The sequence below is a fragment of the Gymnoscopelus microlampas genome (genome assembly GCF_963454915.1).
Source record: "Gymnoscopelus microlampas genome assembly, chromosome: 3".
In the NCBI taxonomy this organism is placed as follows: domain Eukaryota; kingdom Metazoa; phylum Chordata; class Actinopteri; order Myctophiformes; family Myctophidae; genus Gymnoscopelus; species Gymnoscopelus microlampas.
Window position 1 is genome coordinate 57,951,729 of NC_139940.1, and position 22,934 is coordinate 57,974,662.

Sequence of the window (22,934 nt, forward strand, 5' to 3'; positions counted from 1 at the left end):
TGTTTTGGTGTTATTTGGTGATTCATGTTTTTTTATGTACATTTGTAAGTAAAACCATGATTTTAAATGTCTGTGATTGTGTGAGTGTTGCCGCTGTGGGCGCTGGGGGGCGTGTTCTCTCCGTGTCATCAGTGCCCATACCCTAGGTGGGTTTGGCGAAAGGGCCTTTCTGTGTGGAGTTTGCATGTTCTCCCCGTGTGCCCTAGGGGTAGGTACCCTCACACAAAACATGCAGGAACTGGTTGGACAACCCGATCTCACACAACACGGTTAAATAGCACGGATTGACATTCCGTACATAGACGACTAGAAAACCCGAAAACCCGTACATAGCCGCCTCGTATCCCTTGTATTGATTTTTGTACTTTTTGGACCATGTCGGAGGTGCGCAGTCTCAAGCGAACTGGAGCACCACTGAGCGAGCTAAATCGAGTGAGTTGCTGTGCCGAACGTTGCGACATTCACTTGAACCTACTCAGTGCCGTCCGAGTTATGTACCGATAGGCACAGAATGGTAAATCATGTTGTGGGGGACTGCTCTGCTTCCGGTTAACCCATGTTATTTCACCATGGGATTCGCGGCTCCTATGCACAGCTTTTCTGGTTTTCTAGTAGTCTATTTACGGAATTGTCAATCTATGCTATTTCACCGTGTTCTGTGAGACCAGGCTGGGTTAGAACAACGTGTTCCTTCCACCTGCTACGTCCTACCGGGGAAACTCCCCCCTGTCAGGTGATTACTCTCCTCATGCATTGAAGGAAGCGTGAGCTCAGTTAGGGGCTCTCCCCAGGCTGGAAGAAGGAGATTAGCACCCAGGATTACAGTTTAGGCAAATGGCACTGGGTGAAAAAATGGGTTACAAAATCGTGGGATAAAAAACAAAACATTTAAAAGAAAAGGGCATGCCGCATTACAATTGTGTACAAAAGTGTTTTGACATTGGCATGGCAGGCATACTTAATTAGCCTCAGTATATATGGGGCTGAAGTGGTTAATGTATGTTTTGTAATAATAATCTAAATCTACAAAGTAACTAGTAAGTTCAGTTTTCCAGTAAAGTAAAAATTCCTCAAAACTGCACTCAAGTACAGTACTTGAGTAAATGTACTTAGTTACTTTCCAACACTGGCTGCCAGGAGGAGTGACACGTCCCTGGCCCCTCCCAGAGCTCTGTATAAAAGTGAACAGATGGAAGGGTGTCAGTAAGATCTGGAAAAACCTTTCTGAGTCGTTCAAACCAAGGTAAGACTGCTGCCGCTCATCAGATCAGTGTTTCTGAAATGTGTGTGTGTGTGTGTGTGTGTGTGTGTGTGTGTGTGTGTGTGTGTGTGTGTGTGTGTGTGTGTGTGTGTGTGTGTGTGTGTGTGTGTGTGTGTGTGTGTGTGTGTTAAGACTGCCAATTCTAAAATTGTCTTGTAAATCCTAACAGTTTTCTGGAAAAAAAAAAAAAAAAAAACGTATATTGCTATATTGGTGCTCAAACCTTTTCACGTCAAGAACCCCCAAAATGGCTGTATCCCCCTCCATCTCACAATATTTTGTTCCAGGGACCACCAGAAGCAAAGATTTGAGTTAAAAACGCTGTAAAAAAATATATATTGAAAGATGTGCACACATTTTCACAATCTTTTCAAAAATAGCAGATCTACAAGCTCATAGCACGGCACACAGTGACATGCTATGAGCTTGTATATCTGCTATTTTTGAATAGCCAAAGTATAACATAATGGTTAAAGTGGTTAAAATCTAAAATGACACAGGATTGAATGGGTTAATGATAAAACAATGACACCATTATGTGAACCTACCGGTCTATAAAGTGTTAAACCAAATTAAAACAATAAACTTGACAAGCACAACTGTTACTGATTAGAAAGCAATAATAATTTGTCACATTATTTGCACATTATATTGACATCAAAACTCTTGTTTGTAATGTTATATTTGTCAAAAGGTCGGTTATCATGCAGACGACAAAGTTTGAGAATCACTGCAGTATATTAATAAGTAATCTCAAATCGTGTCTAAACACTCTAATATCTAATATGTTCAATAGTGACCTATCCACAGTCAATTGGGATGCCGTCATAAATGAACATGTAACCCAAGCTGCATATAACATCTTCCATGTTATCTATTTCAAAGTTTTTTTTTGAAGAGGCCTTCCCATTACAAAGAAAAACAAAGAAAGTTGGGAAACAGAATAACGCCTGGTTAACGACCGGCCTCAAACGATCAATCATAAAAAAACATAAACTCTATCGTGATTACCTCACAAATCCTTCTCCTTTAATTCTTAAGTGATATACAATCTATAGAAATAAATTAAATCACCTGCTGAGGTCAGCAAAACGTAAGTGTTATGATGATAAATTCTCCGAATCACAGAATGAATTTGCAGACTGAATTTAAAATGGCAGACAAAATTACTTCTAATCCCTCCAAAATAGCTAATGAATTTAATATTTTTTTCGTTAATATTGGTCCTTCTCTAGTGGACAGAATACCAAATACCCCGCTGTCTATCTCTGGTATAAAATGTCCCTCTCATCCCTTTGTATTTGATCCTATCACGGAGAATGAGTTTACTGAAATTATTAATAAACTTAAATCATGTGCATCTGGCCAGGATGAACTCAAATCACGTATTCTGAAGAAATGCCTTCCATATATCTCCAAACCACACCTTCATATTTGAAATCGCTCTCTTGCGACGGGTGTATTTCCTGAACAATTTAAATTGGCCAAAGTAATCCCTCTTTTTAAAGCAGATGACCCGGCATCATTTTCCAATTATAGACCCATATCCATTCTCCCATGCTTTTCCAAAGTACTAGAAAGACATATTTTAACGATAACAATATGCTTTATACCCACCAGTATGGTTTCAGAGAAAAATATTCTACTGCAATGGCTCACCCAATTAATCGATAATGTCTCCTTAGCTCGTGACAACAAAGAAATGACACTTGGCGTATTTGGTCAATCACAACATTTTATTACATAAACTCTCACTTTATGGCTTAAATGCGATAGCCTTGTCTTGGTTTCAGAGCTACTTATCAGCAAGACATCAATTTGTAATGTGGAATAACATCTCTTCTGATTGCAAGTTGATTTCCTGTGGAGTCCCCCAAGGATCAATACTTGGACCCCTATTGTTCCTCATTTATATAAATGATTTATATTTAACTTCTCCAAATATGTTTTTTATTCTATTCGCGATTCGGATGACTCCAATATTTTTTTTATCCGGTAAAGATGAACAGAAATTAATAGTGAAAATGAACCAAGAGTTCAGAAAGGTAGACACCTGGTTCAAGGCTAACAAATTATCCTTGAATGTAAAGAAAAGTGCATACATGATGTTTATGCCTCATAATCATCCAGTATTAAGTACTCTTCCCAATATACAAATAGATAATAATATCCTAGATAGAGTTACTGTTACTACATTTCTAGGAGTAATTATAGATGAAAAACTCACCTGGAAAAAGTATAGCACTCATTTCTAATAAAATAGGTAAGGATATTGGAGTCATCAGAAGAATACGCCACTCCTTTGTTTCAGTCTTTTAGAATTCTTCCCATCTTTGATTTAAATAATCTTCAAATATGCATTTTCTTGTTTCAATCTATTCACAAATTACTCCCAATCTGTTTTCAAAATAGATTTCAGTTTAATAATGAAATTCATAGCCATAACACTAGGTCAGCTGGTGATCTTCATTCCACTTTTTTCAGAACATCAACTGCCCAATTTTCCATAAAATTTAGAGGACCCCACTTCTGGAATTGTTTGCCACCTCATATTAGAGACTGTACTAGCCTCAGCTCTTTCAAGAGACACACACACACAGCTATTATTATCCAACTTAAGTAGCACCTCTTAACCACTCTGCTGTAGGGTGTGTGTGTGTGTGTGTGTGTGTGTGTGTGTGTGTGCGTGCGTGCGTGCGTGCGTGCGTGCGTGCGTGCGTGCGTGCGTGCGTGCGTGCGTGCGTGCGTGCGTGCGTGCGTGCGTGTATAATATACAGGTATGTGTATGTATACATATATATATATATATATATATATATATATATATATATATATATATATATATATATATATATATGTATAGTCATATTCCCATTTATTAAGGATATTTTGACATTTCTATATATTTGTTCTATTGTTATTATTATTGTTGTTTTAGATATATTCTAGTATATATCTATATATTCTAAGCTTTGAAGATAGCTTTTAGGAAGGCCACTCGACAAGCCCAGCTGGGTTTTTTTTGGCCTCTCCGGCATGTAATTTTTTATGATTTCCTTTTCATATAAATGTTTGGTTTTTCCATTTTTGTTTTGTTTTTTATCAAATGTATTTTTTTAATGTGCAAATAAACTAAACTAAACTAAAACTAAAATATCGTCACCTTGCTAAACTAATGGCCTAAGTAATTTTTTGAGGAAAATTATATTTTTGCCAAAATAGGCCTTTTGTTTGGCCTAAGTCACATGTTTATAAATAATACATAATTTGTCACATGCAAATTATTTACTTTTTTTTTTTTTTTGGGCCTATAAGTCAGATTTAATCCTATTTAAATCTCTTATGTTACATAACTGACAGACAGTGTTATTTCTATTTAAATAGTCATAATTTGTTATAAACATTTTGGGTGAAATGATTAAGAAATATCATATAGTTTTGTTTTGGATCAGTTTTTTTATTTTTCCTGAAAAACTTTAAAAAGTTTAGCAAGGCGACAATATCCGATCTATTCAGCCACTTTGAATACTTACATTTATTTTATTTTCGACTGCACACCAATCTCATGTATTAGTTATCACAAAAATACAGTTCATGATAAAACAATGTAATGAAATCTGTTTCTCTGTCTTGATTGCATTAGAATTACAGAGATATGGCTGTGACCTATAGGTTGTAATGCGATTTTGGAATTGGTGTTTGTGCCCCCCATTCAGCAGCAGCACTATCATCAGTATTGTGCAATTTGTTTTAGTTTTGTTTGTTTACTGATTATCTTTGCTAATAATATGTTTTACTATTTTAAGACAAATGTGGGATCCCCCTGTAGTTCTTTCTGAGGACACCCTCCTAGGGGTCCCGGATAGGGTTGCCAACAGTCCCGTATTAGCCGGGACGCCCCGTATTTTGACCAAAAGAGACTTCACTTATCCCGGGTAAAGGGAAGATGCAGAGTTTCCGGCAGTCCATTTCAGTCTCTGCGCCCCCGCACCGCTGAGCCAAAATTGTCTCGTGAAAATGATGCAATGTTGCAATGCACGCGCATGGCTCAGGAATGTTTTTAATAAATACAAATAGCTGCTCACATTACAGTAAAGGCATCTATTATATTTATTTTTGTCATTTCCAATATCTCTGCTGTCCAGCAGGAACCAGCATAACTCCCAAATGTTATTTTTTCAGGAAATGAAAACCAAAAAAAATGGAGTTAGGAGGTTTTGTTCATCATTGATAAGAACAGCTGAATGGACCTCCAAGTTCACAATGAGGTTGGAGGTCAAAAGGGGGTGGAGCCTGGAGTCAGCTAAACCAGCTAACTCCACCCCCCTTTGCTGGAGTTAGCTGGTTTAGCAGAAAGTTTGAGGATCCAATGGAGTTAGCACTTTTTAAAACTTTTCATTGGTTCAATATTTGTTTTACCAACACACAGACGTAAAGGGTGTTCAATAGCACTGATTTATGGAAAAAAAATGCAAAAGCGGAAAAATGGAGTTAGCTGGTTCCTGCCGGACAGCAACAATATATTATGTAGCCTTTAGGATCGTTCGACCCGTCCCGTATTGCTGGGAGGCAATGTTGGCGACCCTAGTCCTGGACCCCCTGTTGAAGACCCGTGGTGGTTTGATATAATTGGATTGACATTACATTGGTAATTCTCTCCTTCTGCTCCCCAGTGTGAACATGGCCACGAAATACAAAGTGAAAGTGCACACTGCAAATATCTCCATGGCGTCCACCATGAACAGTGTTTACATCAAACTGGTGGGAAGGGAGGGTGAGAGCGGGCGCACCCAGCTCACCAGCATCAAGGGACCTCTCGACTTCCTCCAAGGCACTGTAAGTCTGACTTATGTCTGAATGAAACAAGGGAGAATCAACTGCCTTTTTTGAGAAACATTTCTCAATGTGTTTTCCAGTGGTGTAAAGCAACTAAGTGCATTTACTGGAGTACTGTACTTAAGTACAATTTTGAGATATTTATACTTTAGTGGATTATTGCCAACTTTCAATACTTTTACTTCTACTCCACTACATCTACATCTCTGAGGAAAATATTGTACTTTTACTCCACTACAATTATTAGACAACTTTAGTTAATAGTTACTTTGCAGATATCCATTATTGTATTATAAAACATACATTAACCACTTTAGCTCTATTTTATACCTAGACTATTTGAACATAGCCGATCTACAAGCTCACAACGCGTCACATCACGTCACGTCACATAGCTTGTAGATTATTTTTGCCTATTTTCAAACATTTTAGTACTTTTACTTTTGGTACTTGAAGTATATTTTGAAGCCAATACCTTTGTACTTTTACTCAAGTAACATTTTGAACACAGGCCTTTTACTCGTAACAGAGTACTGTATTTCTACATTGAGGTATTGATACTTTTACTCAAGTAAAACATGTGAGTACTTTTTCCAACACTGGTGTTTTCAGACCTCTACCTTCTCAGTGAAATGTCCTGTGACCCTTGGTGAGCTGGTGCTGATAGAGCTGGATAAGAAGGGCGTCATGGGGAAGGACTGGTTCCCCTCCAAGATTGAAATCACGTCTCCAGAAGGAGACGTTTACCACTTCCCCATCTACCAGTGGCTCACCGATGGAAAGACACACCTGTTCAGAGAGGGCAAAGGTTAGTGAGTGACTGTTCTGAAAATCACATCACAGGTTTAAATGTGTAAAACAGCCGGTGAAATTATTGGTGGCACAAACTACATCATTTATAGTTTTCAGGAAAGGGAGGAATAATAGAAATAGAAGACAGAACAAGAAAACCGGTCAAATATTCCTAATATGAGTGCAATGAGGCAGTTAAAATAGCAGCTAATAGTATACATGCAGCTGATATATATGTGACAGATATTTTACCAGGAAACCCGAAACTCTGCCCGAAAAAGACTTAGCAAACGGTAGGCACACTTAAAATGTCTTAGACATGTTGTTTCTAGTTTTTATTTAGCTTCAACAAAATTAAATAACCCATTCAAACCGGGAAAGCATCTGTGTCCTCTTAGATTTTTGTATATATAGCACATTGGTTGGCTATTCAAAAATAGCAAATATACAAGCTCATAGCAGGTCACTTTTAACCTGACTCTGCCAGACGGGGGCGGTATTGAGTAACCAGGTTCCTCAAATAAGCTGTGAAACAAATATGTGAAGCAAGCTTCTTGGATCTGGCAGCGTCAGGTTAGGTCACTTTGTGCCACGCCATGAGCTTGTAGATCTGTTATTTTTTTAAACAAGATGATGTACAAAAGTGTGTGCAAGTCTTTCAATATATCTACTGTATATACTTTTCTTCTGGGGGTCCTTGGAACAAAATGTTTTGAGATGGGGGCCGGTGGCCAAATACATATCATTTTGGGGGTCCTTGACATGAAAAAGGTTGAGAACCACTGACATAGCAACCTAAGTTTTTCATAAAACTGCATTTGGGAGACTCGGCCTCAGGTCTTAATGGGTTAAGGTTATAAACCTGTTACCAACACTAAATATCAGATTTTAATCTCCTCTTAACTTTTACATTTTCTTTCAGCTTTGAGATGCTTTGAGGACGAACTACCTTTGGCCAAAAAATGCAGAGAAGAAGAACTGAAGAAGAGAGAGCAGAACTATCAGTGAGTCAGTGAGATGTTATGTGACATACTTGTTCTCAACGTTGGGTCTGTGGACCCCCAGGGGTCCAAATGGATGCTTGCAGGTCTGTAACTCTGAGAGTGTACAAATGGAACCAAACGGACCCTTACAGGTCCATAACTCTTAAGAGTGTACAATTTGTACACTCTCAGAGTTAAATGAACACAGATTAAAAATACATCAAATCCTGAATGTCAAACTGGGGTGTCCTGGAAATGAAAAAAGGTTGAGAATCACTCATATAAGACTATATACAAGCTTCAAGTTTGTCTGGTCAAATTACCCAAGTTCTTCCAAGCCAGTTGACTGTGTTCTGTCTCCCTCCATAGGTGGGATATATATATGGAAGGCATTCCTCACTGCATGAAGAGTGATAATCCTCTAGATATGCCTTTAGAAGTCCGTTTCTCCTTCACCAAGAGCACACAGTTTCTCTTCACTGCAGCTAAGAGGTGAATCGTTTACTATTGACTATGAGGGGACATTGTTAACGTTTCATGTTTTGGGTCATCTTAAAACCTACTTCGGCTTATTCAGTATTTAGATATTTGATATTCATTTCATCAGACCCTTCCTATACAAACTCCATTTTAACCATGATTCATCGAAAACACCCATCATTGGTTCTGGTGACTCATACTGCCCTCCTAATACGTGAGGGGACGTGTTTTTTCGAATACTTTTATAATTGTAATTCTTTTATTTTTACATTTTCCCCAAAAAAAGTATAACAAATAAATGAAAAAAGTAATTGAAAAACGTGAGGGCAGTATGAGTCATCAGAATCAAGGACGGGTGTTTACGATGAATCTACGATGGTTAAAATGGAGTTTGAAGTTTCAATGGGTGCCTGCGTGCGTACGTGCGTGCGTGCGTGCGTGCGTGCGTGCGTGCGTGCGTGCGTGCGTGCGTGCCGCGTGTGCACACATATATTTGGCCATGGTTAATCTCACAAGACAGGGACCCATTGAAAACTTGTTTTTCCTTTATTTTTTATTTTAGTTTTGAAGCAGTCCTCCTCTATTTTAAACGTTGTGCTTGTTTCACTCCCCAGTCTGTCGGAGCTGAAACTGAAAGGTCATATCGGCTCCAAGGACAACTGGAACAACATCGACGCCATTGCCAAAGTCAAAACAACTGATATTTCAGGTTGGCTATTCCAGTGGTTCTCAAAGTGTGGTCTGAGAACCCCCAGGGGTCCTTGAGGAGGTTCCAGGGGGTCACTAGCAATAGGTTAACCACTTAAACCCCATATGGTTGAGCAGAGTCCCTCGGGGCTCTATATCAATGTATTTACTGTTTCCTGGTATTCTGGGGAAAGATTTCACTGAATAGCTGATCGACAAGAGCTTGTCGATCTGCTATTTTCTGCGAAAGCTTTCCCCATAATATGGATGCTATAGGTTTAAGTGGCTGATATAGTATCAAAATCAGTAATCAGTATTCAGTAACCACTTTAACCTTACTAGATTTTCAAACCTAGTCCTATGTTGTGCTGATATCAGCAATGATCACCAATTTTGGCCTTTTGAAGTGTTAAACACTGCTACAACACTGCTGCCGAGCAGCGATGCACTTGCTGCACTCAGGTCCACTGTCATACCTGTGCAACCTTGTGTTTGGGAGGTAGGGACCACTTCCTGGTAAGAAAGGAAGTGAACAGATCCACTTCCGGGTTGCACCATTGATCTCGACACCCCTCAGAGAGTGTGTGGGTGAAGTTTCAAGACACAGAAATAGCAAGGGAAAACCGGAGGTGGTCATTTTCGATTAAATTGGAAGTCTGGAGTAGTTTGGAGTATTTAGCATAATTGGAACTGTAGTTATGGCTCTTTAAAGCCCAGCCAATTGGACCACAGAGGGGGTGGGGCTTAAGCAATTACAGCCTGTCCCTATTGGCCGTCTAAGAGCACCTACCAAGTTTGGGGCGTTAAGCATGCTGGGAGCTGGAGTTATGGCTGTTTAAACCCCAGCCAATAGGAACACTGAGGGGGCGGAGCAATGGTGACCCAGGTGCCACAGGACGGGGTGAGGGAAGCGAGAGATCTTGCCATGGGAGAGCGCCCCCTAGTGCGCGGACACAGAAGACATTTCTTGATACACTCGGGCCCAGGGCCGACCGATCTTTCCGTCGGGCTAGCTTTGGAGTCAGGGCTAGCGTAGGCTTACCGAGCTACAGTGTGAGCTAGCTGTCTGTCGAGTTAGCTTCCTTTGTAGCTAGCAGGACGCAACACGGGGAGTCAGGGCTAGCCTAGGGTGAGTCAGGGCTAGCCTAGGTCTTAACCGAGCTGCAGTGTGAGCTAGCCGTTCGTCGAGCCAGCTTTGGTAGCCAGCGGGGCGTAACACTTGGAGTAAAGACTATCTTGGGGCTAACCGAGTTACAGTGTGAGCTTGCCAAACAGCTATTGCACGTTTAGTCACCTGTTAGCTTTCCGTGCTAACTAGGCTAAGCATGTCTGTAAAAGCCAACGGTTAGTGATCGAAGCTAACTGGTAATAGTAATCCCCACTGGAAGCAAGCTTTGAGGCTGCTGGCTCGGGAGTATTGCGGGAAAAGACTGTGTACTTACGGTAGGAAGTCAGAATAACCAAATTGTTAGTGTCTCGCAGTCCAGAACTCCGTCCTGGCCTGGTGAAACCATAAGCTAATAATTTTTCGGCAAAACTGAGGAAATTAGTTCTGCGTTCTCAGATGAGAAGAGGAAACGAAGGAACGAGTATTGATCCGGCCCCGGACTACATAGGCGGAGGGCGGGACCTCTTGTCAAAGTTACATTTATTAATAATGGAGATAGCATGTACTGAATGATCATAATCATAGTTGTGATGGTTCAGTGTATGACAGAGCTTGTGTGACTGGTTAGATAATTGATCAGTGTAAAACCAATTAAATGTATTATGCAAAGACATGGTGAAGAAAACTAAAAAGTCAACTTTGTTCTAAACAATACAAAATGGATGCTGCTTGGCTGAACAGTAACGTAAACAGAAGGCAGAGTTAACAGGCATCTGTCTTCCAGACTACGTGCAGAGCCAATGGAAAGAGGATGCTTTCTTCGGCTACCAGTACCTTAATGGTGTCAACCCCATGCTGATCCGCTGCTGTTCAGCCCTGCCAGACAACTTCCCTGTCACCAATGACATGCTGAGCCTCCATGGTGGGCGGAGCTTAGAAACGGAAATGAAGGTGCTTTATTTATTTCTTTATTTTTTAAATAGTGAAGTGATACTTTATTCTTTGAGACACAAATACAGGTATTTGGGGGTGTGGCCAAATCCACCGTTATCTTTTAGGTGCAAACAACCCAGGTAGCAGAGTTAGTAAGATGGATCGTATACAGGGATATATCGTTTTAACCTAGTGTAATAATATGGTTACGTAGTAGTGTAGGGACCTGCTACCACCACGTCTAATGAAAAATTAAGACAGGATGTCCAACTATTTGTTTTTCAAACTCCCAAATCCATGTAAGAAGTACCTTTGTTTGCACCTCCAACTCATGCACATACTGTGTGACCTCACTGCCTGTGGTTAATACATGACTGTAATTTATTATGACAGTCATGGATTAACTTCAACATAGTGTTTGCACGTTCTCCCTTTTTGGGCCGTACATCTGAACATAAACATTCAGATTTCAAATATAAATTGCTCCTCAGAAGTACCCGTATTATCTGTATTGTTCAATAAAAAGCATTTTAATCCGATCGGAGGCCATTTTCTCCATATTTCCCCATATGCTTTCAACTACGCAACCCTATCTGTTGGGAGGTGTATTTCACTCTGATACATTATAACTGTAGGATAAAATGGCCACCAATCGGATTAAAATGCTTTTTATTGAACAATACGGAAGATGAGGGTACTTCTGAAGGCCTGTACATAACATCCGTGGCTAAGGAGTAAGCACTTTATATTTGAAATCTGAACGTTTACGTAGATGTACAGGCCAAAAAGGGAGAAAGTGCAAATATGCACTATGTTGAAGTTCATCCATGACGGTCATGACAGATGACCGTCTTGGATCCATGGTTCCATCCATCCATGGATGGATCCATGATCGATCCATATATTCTGCTATATCATGGATACTGTCACAACATCCCTTAGTACTGTTTAATGCACAGTGTCAGCTGCCGTCTGTCACCATCATGAAATTATAGTTGGCGATTAAATGTCAAACAAATCATGTTGAAAAATACATCAATTTTTGCCTTACAGAGAAAAATGGGGAAGAACATATGACAAATAAGATGACTGTCAATGACCAGTACCAATAATCAAAATAAATAATATATACTATGGCTAAAACAGGCCATATCCTTAATAATTTTAAACTTTAAAAAATGCAGGAAAATAGCAAGAAATTGACTATCTAAGCTCAAAACGCTGCGTATTGCAACACGTGAGCATGGAGATGAGGTAGTTAGGCTATTTCTGGAAGAGTAATTTGTGTACATTCTTCAACATATTTGAATTTCTTTTTAATGGAAACACTTCCAACGATTATGCAAAAAGAATTGCAATTAGCTCAACTAATTGCAATCAGGTGATTATTTAATACTTGTGACAGGGCTATATGAGATATGTGAAGCAATAATAACATTGTTAATGTTTCCAACAGAATGGCAACATCTTCCTGTGTGACTATAAGCGTTTGGATGGAGTGGAAGCAAACATCATCAACGATAAGCAGCAACACCTGATGGCTCCACTGGTGCTGCTGCACTCAACGCCTGACCACAAACTGATGCCCATCGCCATTCAGGTGAGAACAAGCTTCCAGACTGAAACATTCAACCAAAAGACTCCATTCACAGCAGCCGTTCTGGAAAGAAATTGGGCCTCTTCTTTACTTCCTTAATAATTAGTTGGTGTTACCAATGATACTAATGAAGGCTCTGTTCCAGTGTAGCACAGTGGTTCTATTTCCCCCCCTTTTTTTTCAAGGACCCCCATAACTCTGAGACCCTTACGGGTCTATTTGGTTCCATTTGTACATTCTCAGAGTTACCATGAGGGTCTACCATGAGGGTCCCTGGACCCCAATTCGCAAAAATGCGCATTTTAGAGATACATTGTTCCCAACATGTTGGAATTGGAAGTCTTATGCTTAAGGTTGTACGCCACTGAGCTAACTGGTATTGTAGGGTTTGGGGAGTTATTTAAGGCGTTCCGCTCATGTGAGAGGCAGTCTGTGCGTCACAGAAGGGGTTGTTGCCAAGTTACAGCGATTGGGTGGGAAAGCGTTGTTTGCCTGTGAGACTAATGCTGTGTTTACACTGCCAGATACAAAAGATACAAAGATAAAATATTTGTAGCTTTGTATCTTTGTAGCAGCTACAAACGTCGGATATAGCTTTGAATCTTCATGTCGCTGCAGCTTCCATTGAAAAATAACGGTAGATTGTTCTGTATGACGAATAAACAATCTAAAAAGTGTCAGCAAAAACTGTCACATCAAACTATTAATTTGGGGATGCCTCATTCATCCAGGGTGATGCTTGTATTTGTGGTAAAAAAAAATAGAAAAAGAATCAAAGAAAAACAGTAACAACCTTGTTTTGACAATAATTATGTAACTTCATCACCAAATGTTATTGTCTCCGCCAGGCCGTAAGGCATGGCGAGAGAGTATGTTTTACCCTCCGTCCGTGTGTCCGTCCGTGTGTCCGTCCGTCCGTGTGTCCGTGTGTTACCACCAAATCTCCGGCACCGTTGGCCCGGTCGCTGCGAAACTGTGCACACACACTCCCTGGATGCCAATTCAGAACCTCTGCCTCAAATTTTTCACATGGGCCTGTTATAGCGCCACCAGGAGGCCGATTTGTGCAAAACCCATTTTTTCACATTATTCCTACAGTTTTTAACCAAACGTCATGCAAATCGGTACACAGTATCTCTATAGTCATGTGATCAACCCTGATCTGTCCGATTTCCCATATTCCATCCTTATTGGTTAAGGTTGCCATCCAAAGTTTGCAGGATTGGTCCGTTTTGAACAAACTGCCTCAAACCATGAACGCAGCGTGCGATTTCCGTGAAATTTCACACGCACATTCCCACTAGGCCGAGGAAGAAATGCCACCCTTTTCACATTGGCCTGTTATAGCGCCACCAGCAGGTCTAATTTAGCAAAACACATTTTTGGAACAAAATGCTTCAAATCATGAATGCAGTGTCCGATTGCCGTGAACGACCTAAGAATAAATGGCACCTTTTTCACATTGGCCTATTATAGCGCCACCAGGAGGCCACAATAACGTATCTGACCTGGCGGAGACCTGTGCTCCGAGGAGCACTTTATCTAGTTTGTGTTCTGAGTTACTCACAAACAGCAGTTTAAATTGATGTGAATTGATAACACCAAATAAACAGGAGCTTTACTCCTCACATACACAAAGTAGCAGCCCTACATGTCACAGATGCCAGGACAATGATATGGCTTGTGTATCAAGGATTTGAGCCAAATATAATTTAATTAATCTAATTTAATTTAGTAGTAAATTGTGACAGTGCCTCATGTTGTTCCTTACAGTTGAAGCAGACGCCATCAGAAGAGTACAACCCTATCTTCTTGCCTACTGGCTCCCAGCATGACTGGCTGATGGCCAAGATCTATGTAAGAAGTGCCGATTTCAGTGAACACCAGCTCAACGCTCACCTGCTGCGAACTCACCTGATGGCAGAGACCTTTGCTCTGTCACTGCTAAGGAATGTCCCCATGGTCCATCCTCTGTACAAGGTACAGCTATCAGAATTCAATCAAATGTTTTTCTTGTGCAGCGACACAACCAGGTAATACTATCAAATCCAGTTGAGATTATGATCACATTGACTTATGTCATATTCACATAGCAATACAATTAAAATGGGTATAACATTGACTAGAGGATACCATCTTTTAAGAACTAATTTCCAATACTGTCAATCTCTTTTTTTTTCCTCCTCCTCAGCTCCTGATTCCTCACACCCGCTACACTCTGCAGATCAACAACCTGGCCCGTGGATTCCTGATCTCTGAGAATGGATTTTTTAATCAGGTAGGAAACACTGATTAACAGTTTGTCAAATACAAAAAAAAATACATTCAATCTCTTTCACTCTTAACCAATAGAGCACCAACATCTCTTTCCCCCTGGGTCACTGCGTTATTTTTTCTCTTGAAAATCTCATAGGGTAATCCTAGATCGCGTCATATAACAACTGTGTTCCGTTTACTCGTGGATATGAAGGATCAACGGACGGTGAAAGGGAAACAGAGGGGGGTTTTCTCTGCGGCTGCATGTGGGGGCCTGGGCCCTGGTCACGCCATAGCAGCTCATGAGGATCCCGCCCCCTGTATGAATTGCTTCATCCTACCAGCTGAGGCTAGGAAGTGCCTGTTGTTTAGAGGCAAAAAAACTGCCGTTTCCACTCCAGCCCAACAGACTAAACGTCCCAGGGTGGCAGAGCTGGTGTCTATCGCGCCACCTCTTTACCTACCCTGCCTGGTGTAGACAGGTCTGTAGAGATGGATTTTTTTTATTTCCAAGTTTCTTCTGTGAGAAGACTACTTACGAGTGTTGGCAGCATAATTTATCCACTGCAGTGTGCAGTTTGGAGAGCTGGCATTGAGTCGCCCCTCTCGGGGTTGCTGTCGCGGCTCGTTTGTAGGTAAAACAAACAAAATCCTTCTGAATCAGACACAGTCGTCTGACGCACTGACACTATCTCAGGTTTGTCTTAGACGACAAAACCTTCGAGCACTGTGTCCTCCCATTTGGCATTAATCTGGGGATCTGTTAGGTGACACGGCGGGGCACGCGGTCCCAAACAAGGGCAACACAAACATTACCCAGTTGCCGAAGGGTGCTCATAGGGTTTGTCCCTCGCACAGTAGGCCTAGCCTCGCGTAGCCAGACTATATCACTGCGTGGATATGAGTCTGGTGCTTCTATGAGGACGTTATTTTTTCCAAGGGGGCGGGATCAAAACAATGGCTCTGGACACAATTGGTTAGACCTACAACCAACTACCAATCACAGTCTCCAATATTTTAATACTGGGCCCTGATTGGTCACCCCAGACTTCTGGAGCAGGAAATGGATTCATAACGGAGCGGTGCCAGACCAAAATCGCAGAGGGAAATTTGTATTTTGCACTGGCAGATTCGTCTGGTCCCAGGCTACGGTAGGCCAGCAGTTTGGTGGAGAGTTTTGTTCTCTTCACTCAGAGAACAAAGGTTACAATGTAACCGAACGGTCTTAATGGGTTAAAGCCTACTATACTTTGCTGACAGGGGTCTCCCAGGGGGTCTATGCTTGGTCCCATCCTTTTTCCCCTCTTCCCTCTACAGCCTATCTACGAGTTGCACAACTAGATCTATCATTAAGATGTTGGGAACTTGTAGATCTGCCAAATGTTCGAATGCTGTCCTATTTTCCAATTATAAGTGTGATTTTCTTCTAGTTTGTAGCTTCAGGTGGAGAGGCTTTGAAGACAATCCTGCAGAGAGCCACGGCCTCATTGACCTACAGCTCTCTGTGTCTACCTGATGACATCAAGGAGCGTGGCATGGACTCTGTACCAGGATTCTACTACAGGGATGATGGGCTCAAACTGTGGGCCATCATTCACAGGTAGGAACATCTGATGATTTGCTAATGTTCCATGAATATTAAGCCACTCTGGAGATCTGAGTGAGAAATTGTCTGATGTTAAAGGAAGGGTATAAGTGATTTGTATTTGTTAAAATAAGGATCAAATAGCTGTACAGTATATTCAGATATAACTCATTCGGGACCGTGTATGTTCCCCGGGTTCTATGTTCCCCGCTTTCCTAACCCTAACCCTAACCCTAACCCTAACCCTCACCCTAACTGTAACCCTAACCCTAACCTTAGTGGGGGAACATGGAACCCGGGGAACATAGGGATGACCCCACTCATTCTGGATGAGGGGAGAATTCAATTTTAAAACATGAAACAGACATACCACCATGAAAGGTTTTTGCGTATCGATGACAGGTGTAAATATATGGAACAGTTTGAGTGAGGTACTAAAGCAATGTCCAAACATCAATCTTTTTAAAGCAATGTGAAAGGGTTTGGTTTTAACAAGTTACAGGGAGGAAGGGAATGGATAGCAGGATTATTTGCTGTATTTGTATGTATTGTTTATAGTATGTACTATACATAGAATGGAGGGTAGTATTGTAGTATTTTGTATTTTGTATTTAGGATATGGATGTACATGTGTATATATTTAAATATATAGGCTATATATGTTTATATAGGATATATTTTTGATATATCATCGAAGAGTATATATATATTTTCATAAGTAGTATAATGTAAGGCACAGAATTCAGCGAGTAAGTAATTATTTAACTCAAAGGTATAAAAGGGGTGGGAGTTTATACATTTTTTACTTCTTCTCACTCCTTTTCGGATATGTTTTGATTACTTTACGTTTTCCTTTTGTTTCTTTTTTGCTATCTTTTAATCTGATATTCATCTCATTGTTGTGATTTCGACAGTGCAAAAAAAAAAAGATATTCAGTTTTTTTTTTTACATATTTGAAATAAACAAAGTAATACATAATACATACAATACAATACAATACTTGAAGCAGAACATATTAGGCTGAAGCTCAGTAGCATCAACGGGTATACAGAGACAGGAGGGGTGGGGGGCAGAGGATGCTGATTGCCCCCCCTCCCCCCTCAAACTGTTTACTGTACACATTTTTAGTTTTTATTATTTTTAAACGGTTTATATGATGTTCTGCATAGTAGTGTATATCTGCCTGTCATTTAATGTCACTAAGGACGGCAACTTCCTATTTCCACTTCCATCCTATTTAGTTGACCTTTTTGTGTTGTGTTGTGTTGTGTTGTGTTGTGTTGTGTTGTGTTGTGTTGTGTTGTGTTGTGTTGTGTTGTGCAGGTTTGTTGAGGGGATCCTCGGCTACTATTACAAGACTGATGGTGAGGTCCAACAAGACAGTGAGCTGCAGAAGTGGATCCAGGACATCTTTGAGCATGGATTCCTTTCCCAAGCAAGCACAGGTACGCTTAGGGGCCGTGCACACAAAGCGTTTTCTGTCTGCCTTGCATTTCTATGGGCGGTGCAGCCTTCCATTTAATGAATAAAAATAGCTGCCCATATTACATTATACAGTAAACGCATCTGCTATTATATTTATTTTTGTCATTTCCAATATATTACAGCCTATTGGATTATTTCCCCATTCTCCATAATTGAGGGGCCATAGTGGAGGTGTAAGCAGCATTTAACTTCAAGTCATGATACAAAGGTCCCCTTAAGTAAACAAATTGAGTACTTTTTTACACTACTGATTATTTCTCTCTCTCTCACACACACGCACACACTCACACTCACTCTCACACCACAGAAATGTTGTAAATGAGCAATTAATTCGATAAAAATATTAACGCTGTTAATTCGGTCATGCGTCAATAACGCGTCAACCTTCACAGCACTAATATATATATATATATATATTAGTGCTGTCAGTATATATAGTCACACATTACTGTGTGTATTACGCTACTGTCACCTTGCGTGATCTTTTATTCAAAATCATGCCAAGCTGTTTGTAGATGTCTCATCATCTTTCAACACTATTCAACCCCACCTGTTTGTGGATGAACTACTTTGGTGTTGACTCTAGTTGTGTTGATTGGATCCTCTCCAATCAAAGACATTGAGGCTGAATGGGAGCATGTTGAATTGAATTGAATATTTGATTAGGCAGAAATGTAAAAACAGCACAAGTACAGTTAATAACATTTTGTCTAAAAGGTCCGTCCAAAAAAAGTCCTTGTGGGCTTGTTTCCATTGAGGTCCTTGGTATTTAAGTTATTTTCATTCAAATGAAATTTGATTGAATTTGCACTAATAATGACTTTGGTGGATTTTTCACTATTTAAAATATAGTATTTCTTAATTATTAATAATTATAGCTTGTAGATTGGCTATTTTCACAGTTTTACATTGTTTTTATATATATATATATATATATTTTTTTTTTAATGAACAGTTGCTCCACCCAACAGCGACATTATATAGCATATATATGGTTCTATATCAGTAGATGAGTCAGTTTTAGCAGATTTCATTCTAATTGGCTACTATGACTGCCTATGAATTTCATGGGCCTGGGTAAGTCAACCTGGTCTGGCGGAGATCTGCCCTGGTGAAGGCAATTAACTTAAATGAGGAGCTGCGCACCAAAAATAGCTCAAACAATGTCAATCTGTCACATTCTAGCTGCTGAAATAAACTTCCCATTTGGATCCTGTTCTATTCCTTCCCATTGACAAAGGAATAGAACATGGATATTGTTTGCAAAAGTATTATTTATGTATTGTCCATCAGAGCGGTGAAAGCTTCTCTCTACATTTGTATGATATTGATAGTCTAAACTTTGAATTTGTTTTCAGTAATCAATTTATTTTAGGGATTTTGGCTGTATGTTGTCGGATGTATCAATCTATATTTTGCTGTTGATCAAACGTCGGGGCACATCGGCCCATACGGAATACTCACGGCCAAAGAGCAACGCCGTGGCCGCCATAAAATTCCTGCCTTGGAACACACATTTCTGAACGTTTTAACGTTTTTAATAGTGTTTATTATTTTTCTGGTTTGGATATATGTAGGGATAACTTCACATAATGATACTTTTAGATACACATAATCTTTTTGAATAACTATTTCATGTCAACAGTCTATGCAAAAGTATTGTTTTCATTTGTATTATGTTCCACGATGCTTCTACCATAATTATTCTGTAATTACTTGATTCCTTTCATGTTTTCTGTCCACACTCAGGAGTGCCCAACTGTTTCAGCTCAGTGTGTGAGTTGGTGAAGTTTGTCACCATGGTGATATTCACTTGCTCCGCCCAGCATTCTGCCGTCAACTCTGGACAGGTGTGTCCTTTTAGATTCCCCGTCATAGAAACACTGACTGACCAGATTTATATATATATATATATATATATATATATATATATATATATATATATATATATATATATATATATATATATATATATATATATATATATGTGTAACATCTCAATCTATTTCTATTATCATAGTTTGACTATGGTGGTTGGATGCCCAACGCTCCCGTCACGCTGCAATGTCCTCCTCCCACCACCACCACTAGGGGGAGCATGAGAGCAGCATGTGAGAGCAGCATGTTACAAACCCTTCCTGATATCGGCACTACGGTCCAGGGCATGGCCACCCTTTGGCTGCTCAGCAAACAGTCCAGTGACTTTGTAAGTGTCCCTTCCTTTATTAAAAGCCACCTTATACATAGTTACATGTCGGTGTTTCGGTTCAGACATATCAGATCTACAAGCCCACAACGCATCACACTGCGACACATTGTGAGCTTGTAGCACTGATATGTTTGGTGTGTGTCGGTGTCATACAACCACGCATAAATGACGCCTGAAACTACAGTACCTTATCTTTGAGTTCGATTCCTGTAATGGAACTCAAGGGCCTGGTGTGACTATTGACATGGCAGACCCCTGAACAGTGTTTTGACCAAGTTTGGTGCGGGTCAGAGCAAAGGTGCGCCTTGCAAGTTACGTTTGTGACGTCCACTTACCTTCGACCCATTAGGACATTTCATTATAGGGTTAACCACTTAAAACCTCCTGTTGTCACTCTACATTAAATATCTTCAACAAATAGCTGAAGCCCACATCACGTCGCTTGTGAGCTATTTTGCTATCGGCTATTTTGGAAGATTGTTGGCCCCAGAATAGGGATGCTAGCGTAGGCTATATATTATGATATCACGGTCAAAATAACCCCGCCAATGCAGCTCTAATTCTGACTTCTGAGGTGAAATGTATGTATTGTAACTGTTGTGAATATAGGCTACACAGACTGAAAATGTGTTCATGTACCTGTATAATAATATAAGTTTCTATTTCCTCAGGTTCCTCTTGGCCATTGCCCAGAAGAGCATTTCAGTGAGGAGACTCCATGCACGCTCATTGGCCATTTCAAAGATAAGCTTGCAGAGTTCAGTGCAGCTGTAAAGGCTAGAAACCAGACTCTGGATGTCCCATACAAATACATGGACCCAGAGCTGCTAGAGAATAGTGTTGCCATTTGACATGGGTTTGATTCACTTTATTCTCAGTCCCAAGTCGTTCACTATAGAATAACCTCATTCCAAGGATGACCCCCCCATGTATATGTGCATTAGGCCACAGACCCCCATTTGATACATATGTTTCCCTTTCTTTATGTGTAGGACCCCGATCTACACTGTGAAATCCTCAGTGATAATTTAACTTCTATTTGTGCTCTCTTGGAATTACAGACCTGTAATGGTCAATTTGGACCCCTGGTTAAATAGAGTCTTCAGCTGTATTGATCCAGTATCCCCCCTCTCCTCCCAACATGTGGCAGTGCAGGTCCCACACACAAACACACACACACACACACACACACACACACACACACACACACACACACACACACACACACACACACACACACACACACACACACACACACACACACACACACACACACACACACACACACACACACACACGTCACACAGATAACTTATGTTCATATATTGTAGATGCCTTTTTTTGTCAATACAAATGCCAATCCATCAATCCATTTTTGAATAGAGTTGATGTTACTCATACAGGGACTGCATACAAAGACACATAGGATATCAAGTTCTTAGGTTAGCCTATGGATATTTGTCACACCCGTTTTGAGAACAAGAAAATGTGTTGTTTCGTTTCCCCCCCCAAACTTTATTACAGTTATTTTGACCCTTTTCATTATATTATCAAATAAAAGTTAATCAGATCATTTTGAATAATTATTCAAACTAACTCAAGCCTTTGGAGTAAAGGTGCAGTTTGTGAACATAATGTTCATGTGTTTGTGTATGTTCATATGTATGGGTTTTCATTAAAGAAATGAATTGCTCCTAAATCTATTCATTTATTCCATAAAGTGGCAATGAAAATGTCTTTGTCAGTTGACTGTTTCAAAAGTAGATACATTTCTGACAAATTAAAATGTCAAGTGGAAAGAACAGTGAGACTTAATGTTCTGGCATCACAATAAACAAAACATTGAAACAACTAGTTGCTGTTAGCTGAAATCAAGTTCCACTTGAGCACATGGCCTAAAATTTGTTAAGTGTACTTAAGTTACTTTCCAACACTGGTCATTTCAAAACAGTTTAATTTGTCGTTTCAAGGAAAAGTAACTGTTGATGTTGATATTCATAGTTAAGCTGTTTTTAATTTTTAATTTCAAGGTTCAGGTTTCTTTATTATTACATCAAAGCAAAACAAGTTGTAAGTTTACAAAAAATAAATTGGTGAAACTGAGGCACTGTCTCTGTCCTTTTTTTTTCTTTTTAAAGTTATTAGGTGAGTGCTGTCATAAATGTTTGGATATTTTGTTTTTAGAACTATATTGGGTTTAGTACCAAATAAGTTATACTCTGGGAAGGACCACTGGACCCTTGGATCTTCCTACTCTTCCACTGAGACATTTAGACCCTGGTCAGGTAGGACACCTACTGGCTGACAAGTGGTACTGCCTGAAGCAGTAAGCAGTTTGTCTCCACTCCTTGGGGTGTTGTGTATATTTGCACATCATAGTGGAATTTGTCCTCTGCATTTTATCCATCCCATAACCACTAGGAGCAGTGAAGTGTCTTACTCAGAGACACTTCGACACATTGCTCAGGGCTGAGGCCTGGAATCAGACTTGGGACGTTTGGCTTCCCGGGCTCTCTAACCATTCAGCTATGGCCGCCCCAAAAATATCTTGCATTAGTGGTAGCTACACATTTGGTGTCTCATGAGGGAAAGTTAACCTAGGTTCGGATCCCTGTTAGGACATATAAGTTACAGATTTCAGCTTTTAAAATACCCAAGTCATTGGAGCCCAATTTGCTTCCTCACATCTCCCAGTTACAAGCTGGTTTCTAAATAATACTG

The 22,934-nt window shown here is 40.1% G+C and overlaps 1 protein-coding gene across 1 annotated transcript; it reads left to right on the forward strand.

Moving 5' to 3' along the window:
• The first annotated feature begins 1,218 nt into the window (after nt 1–1,218).
• Nucleotides 1,219–22,317, forward strand: LOC311042357 (arachidonate 12-lipoxygenase, 12R-type-like). Its single transcript, XM_084053043.1, has 15 exons — nt 1,219–1,243; nt 5,935–6,097; nt 6,710–6,905; nt 7,812–7,893; nt 8,242–8,364; nt 8,967–9,061; nt 10,932–11,098; nt 12,537–12,680; nt 14,451–14,657; nt 14,869–14,955; nt 16,364–16,533; nt 17,843–17,964; nt 19,754–19,854; nt 20,025–20,210; nt 20,885–22,317. Exons 2-15 carry the CDS (start codon nt 5,942–5,944, stop codon nt 21,062–21,064), a joined length of 2,016 nt encoding a protein of 671 aa, XP_083909169.1. The 5' UTR covers nt 1,219–1,243; nt 5,935–5,941; the 3' UTR covers nt 21,065–22,317.
• Nucleotides 22,318–22,934: the final 617 nt, after the last annotated feature.